This window comes from Hydra vulgaris, chromosome 03, assembly GCF_038396675.1.
Source record: "Hydra vulgaris chromosome 03, alternate assembly HydraT2T_AEP".
In the NCBI taxonomy this organism is placed as follows: domain Eukaryota; kingdom Metazoa; phylum Cnidaria; class Hydrozoa; order Anthoathecata; family Hydridae; genus Hydra; species Hydra vulgaris.
Window position 1 is genome coordinate 23,602,230 of NC_088922.1, and position 5,097 is coordinate 23,607,326.

The 5,097-nt window shown below is 32.6% G+C and overlaps 1 protein-coding gene across 1 annotated transcript; it reads left to right on the plus strand.

The window, feature by feature from the left end:
* LOC100198157 (zinc finger protein 181) lies at window positions 1-3,620 on the plus strand. The gene is made up of 2 exons (XM_065792698.1): window positions 1-218; window positions 807-3,620. The coding sequence occupies exons 1-2, from the start codon at window positions 93-95 to the stop codon at window positions 3,327-3,329; spliced, it is 2,649 nt and encodes an 882-aa protein (XP_065648770.1). The 5' UTR covers window positions 1-92; the 3' UTR covers window positions 3,330-3,620.
* The last annotated feature ends 1,477 nt before the right edge of the window (window positions 3,621-5,097 follow it).

Sequence of the window (5,097 nt, forward strand, 5' to 3'; positions counted from 1 at the left end):
AGGAACACGAATAAATATTTGAAATAAAAATAAAAGCCCTGGGTAAACGGCAATTAGTTGACAGCCATATACTAGCGTCGAGTAAAAGGAAAATGGCGGCTAACGACGATCAAGAAATTACTTTTCAGCAGCAAGATGCTGAACAATCTGAGCCTCCTTGTGATACTACGAGTTTTCAATTTGTTCCTGAAAAGATAGTAGATTTTTCTATGACTCAGGTATCCTACTGAATATTTATAAACTATGTGTAAGTGTGGCCAGGGTGATTGAGCCACGGACCTTTCTCTGTTTCTTTATATAAAACGGTGTACCTAGTTATCGTGTTAGAAAAGCCAACCACGGTATTTTTATTGTACCATAATGAATTTGAAACAAATTTAGCTGATTTTTTCTTGTTTTAATCACTAATATAAATGTGGAATTAATTGGCTGCTTATATATCTAAAATGTAAATTTTGATAATTGTTTTTTGGGTGGCCATGTTTTTATTATTTTATTTTTAACTACTAATGAGTTGTGACCTTTTAAAGCAGTAATAGTGCTACAGTTTATTAATGTCACTGCAAATCTATTAACACAGCAATTTTTTTTTTATATTTTATGATTTTGCTTTTACCCTTCTGTTTTGTATTACTTTTTTAAATTAAAAATTAAGTGAAATTAAGTAATAAGTTTAGAATTTAAATTAAAGTTATAAATAAAGTTGTTAAGGTTTTTTGTTGTTAAAAAATATTGTGAAATACATTTACTTTAAGTAATTTTTAGTTGCATAAAATTATTTTTATATAAAATATGTATGTTGTTAGGATGGACAAAGATCTTATCGAGTGCGTTGGAAAGACTCTTGGTTAACTGAGGAGCTTCTTGCACTTACCTACCAACATCTTATTAATGATTTTTGGTCAGCATCTGCAAATGTCAATAAGGAAAGTCAAAAAAAGATTACTAAATTATCTAGTAGTATCAAAATTGCAGCTAAACATAAGCAATACTCTGAATTTGCCCATATAACACCAAATATTTCTATTAAATCATCAGTTGATACTTCACATATTGATTCTATAAATCATGATAGTTTCTTAGAACAAGGAAGTTTATTAAAGTCTCACACAATTATTGCAAAGAAACAGGATACATCGAACTCTCTAAATTCTTTAATAGCTAACAATGAATCTCTCAGCAACTTGCAGTATCAAGATATTGTTCCTGCAATCCTATCAACTCAATCAATTCCAAAATACCAACAAGCTTTGCAGCAACCTATTACTGTTCAAACACAACCTTTATCACAAGATTCAGATGGAAAAGTTACTTTTCCAAAGCATGTGTTTTCTCAAGCCAGATTTTTAAATAAAAAACAACAACAGCAGATTGCTGTTGCAGATGGTCAACGCGTTCAATGTGATATTTGCCAAAAATCGTTAAAAACTAAAAAGATGTTATGGGCACATAAGGTAGCCGTGCACTATGGTGGAAATTTTCCTTGTGAAATGTGTGGTAAAAAATGTATTACTGGTGCTGAACTAAGAAGACACATGACTTCTCACTCAACTGAACGAAAGTTTATTTGTCAATATTGTGGTCTTGCATATAAAAGATGGTCTCACCTTTATCAGCATTTGCGTGTTCATGAAGAAGAAAAGAATTTTCGATGTGATGTTTGTCATGTAAATTTTAAAGTGCAGTCAGAATTAAAAGATCATTGTTTTGCTGAGCATAATAATGGAGATATGGTTCAATGTAGTGTTTGTAGACATAAACTTCAAACACCATTAGCGGTGTATCACCATAGTATGAAGCATACTGGTACTCGGGATTTTAATTGTGAAATATGTAGTGCTACTTTTAAAAGAAAACAGCACTTAGTGACTCATATGAAAACTCATTTATCAGAAACAAGACAAGAAGATGGCTCAAATGAAGTATTTAATTGCCAGGCCTGTGATGCTAAGTTTACATTAAAGATGGACTTAAAATCTCATTGTGATTCTGTGCATATTCTACCAGGAGATGAATCTGTTAATTGTAAAACATGTCAGCGAAAGTTAAATGTATCCCATTCAGTATACTTACATGGTTTAAGGCATTGTGGTGTTCGTGATTTTCCCTGCAATCACTGTGATCAGAAATTTAAACGTAAAGCACATCTACTGAGGCATCAACAAGATCGCCACCCAGCAGAACCCCGCGAGCGTAAAAAGAGAGAGGTTCGCATCAATTCAACGGTGTGTGGTTTATGTAGAAAAACTTTTAAATATAAAACAGTTCTGATAAAGCACATGGTAGCACAGCATGGTATTTTACCCAAAGCAGATGGCACTTTTAAGCCTGGCGTTGTATATAAAAAGTTCAATAAAAAGCCTTTTCAATGTGATCACTGCCCACATCGTTTTAAAACAAGTGCATCACTAACAAAGCATAATATTGCCAAGCATGAAAGCGAGATGTCTCATAATCAAAGGGATGAGGAGGTTAGTAACAAAAATTCAAATTTTGATCATCTTACTAATGAAGCAGCTGGTGTCATGGTGAATATGTGTACTTCAGAGTCTAATTTAACTGATATACTAGAAGTTGATTCATCTGGGGCAAACAATTCAGAACCAAATATTCCAAATATAACTGAAAACATGCAAATTCAGGAAACATTTGAAAATAAACATTTAAATGCAGAAATACAAAATTTATTTAAAGATGAAGGTGCTGATGAAAATGAAAATAAATTACAAAAAAATAAAGAACAAGACCAACTCTCTGTTATGCATAAAAGTTCTAATATACTGCATCCAAATACTTTAGTCAGTCGTCGTATTCTGACCCTAGATGAAACTGGTCAGTTGATATTGGTGCAAGAAGATGATTCTATACCAATTGTTACAGAGAACTCATCATTACATAATAATGTAGATCAACGAGTCTTAGTTGTGCACGGGGTCAGTAGTAATACTAACCCAATAAATGTGGATCACAGTCATGTAATTAATGTTCAAGGAAATGACCACTCACAAGTTCTTTCTTTGTCAGATGAGCTACCTCATGGGCGTGTTCTTCCATATAATAATGTTACAAATGAATCTGAGTTATCGCCAATAATGCAAACTAATATGCGGTTAAATGAGGACCAACAACAAGTTGTAAACCTTGGAGAGCATAATATACCAATTACGTTGGGCCAAATAATAAGTCAAAATGGTGTTATCACATCTGTTCCTTTGCAGTCTATGCAGGGTCTAGAAAGACATAATTTAATTCAGTTTACACAAGAAAATAATGAGGAAATAGTTGTCTTATTAAGTGCATTAAATTCACAGTCTCTCCATCACATGTAACATTCTTATCAAATGCGTTGCTTTCATCACTCAAAGCCATAGGCCAAACGTAGAAGAACGTTTTCTTTAATGATGCAAAAACAAAATAGATGTAGTGTATGATAACCAACTGAAGTAAAAGTCATACAAGACAATTAACTCGAATGTAAATCTATGTTGTAATTAATGGTTATTTTTCTGGACATTTTTAGTTTTCAAATTAAATATGTGGATTTGTTAATACTTATTTTTTACAAATTTGTTCGAGTTTAAATCCAATAGTTTTATCATACATAAAGATTAATGTTTAGATATATATTTTTTCCTTTTAGCTTATTTTACTTGATGTGATTGATGGTGACCGGGGCCCTGGCTTAATATGAAGATTAAGATAACCCCGGCCTTGGTTAACATATGTGTTAGCAGGGGTTATTAGCAAAATGGTGAAACTGATATGATCAAATCTCTATACTAATTACTTTGTATTAATATAGTTATAATTACTTAAATTAAAAAGTCAGTCATGTAGAAGGGTTTAAAAACTAGTGGCCCTAAGTATAATAAGCTTTTTTTAACTATATCTGTGGCCACGAGCTATTGTACCTAGGACCGCTCTCTGAAAATTATGTTTGACTCTAATAAATTAACAACAAAGATAGAGACATAAATTTAATTATAAATTTATTTAATCTTAGATTTTTTTAACAAATTTATCTTGTGTTACTAGATTGCAACGGGACGACTAATTAAGTGCAAAGCAGTTTCAAAAACAGGCATAAGCGCGAACTGGCAGATGTGCGAATTGGCATAAGTGCGTCGAACAAATTTGCAAACATTGGCATAAGTGCAAAGCAGTAACAAAAACTGGTATAAGTGCGCTAAAAGAATTTGCAATTTGATTCGGCGCACTTATGCCAGTTTTTTTTAACTGCTTCGCGCTTATGCCAATGTTTGTAAATTTGTTCGACGCACTTATGCCAGTTCGCACTTGCGCCATTTTTAGCAACTGCTTCGCACTTATGCCAATGTTTGCAAATTCTTTTGGCGTACTTATGCCAGTTTTTGCAACTGCTTCGCACTTATGCCAATGTTTGCAAATTTGTTCGGCGCACTTATGCCAATTCGCAGATATGTCAGTTCGCTCTTATGCTAGTTTTCGCAACCCTTAGCACTTATGAAATTCGCGCTTATTCAGCCTCAAGATTGCAACACTTAAATAAGTAATAAAATAAACTAATAGTTCTGAACAAAATTGACAAACAAATCTACGCGTAAAATGATAATCCCAAAACAACCGTGAGAGAAAAATTCTGCACCAATTAAAATTCAACTAAGTACCTCGTTATCAAACAACTTCTTCACGCACAAATGGCCTTAAGTATAATCAGTACCATGGTTAATAGATTGGAGACCCTTTCTCCTCCAAAAAAAACCTGCTATTAGTGCTCCAAAATCTTAAAAATTTTACCACTAATTCTTGAATTAATGAATTTTTTTCAAAGACTAAGTAAGATATTGCATATCGTATCCTTATTTTTTATCAGATTGTTTACCTACTCTCACCTACCTAATTGTAGGGAAGTCTTGAATGGTTAGGGAGAGTAAATACAATAATAAAAATTCATAGATTGGATTGTTGTAATTAGGGGGATAAGTGGAGATACATTTCAGTTAATACATATTAAGGGAAAAAATTATAAGATTGGTAGATATGTGTGAGTTGTGATTTTCTTTTTATGTTTTTAAAATTTAATTCTTAGCAGGCTGATGAAACGGGTTTCGAAGTGGA

Coding starts and splice junctions, on each gene's coding strand:
- LOC100198157 (XM_065792698.1), top strand. CDS start 93: ATGGCGGCTAACGACGATCAAGAAATTACTTTTCAGCAGCAAGATGCT. Junction 219..806: donor TAGATTTTTCTATGACTCAG/GTATCCTACTGA, acceptor GTATGTTGTTAG/GATGGACAAAGATCTTATCG.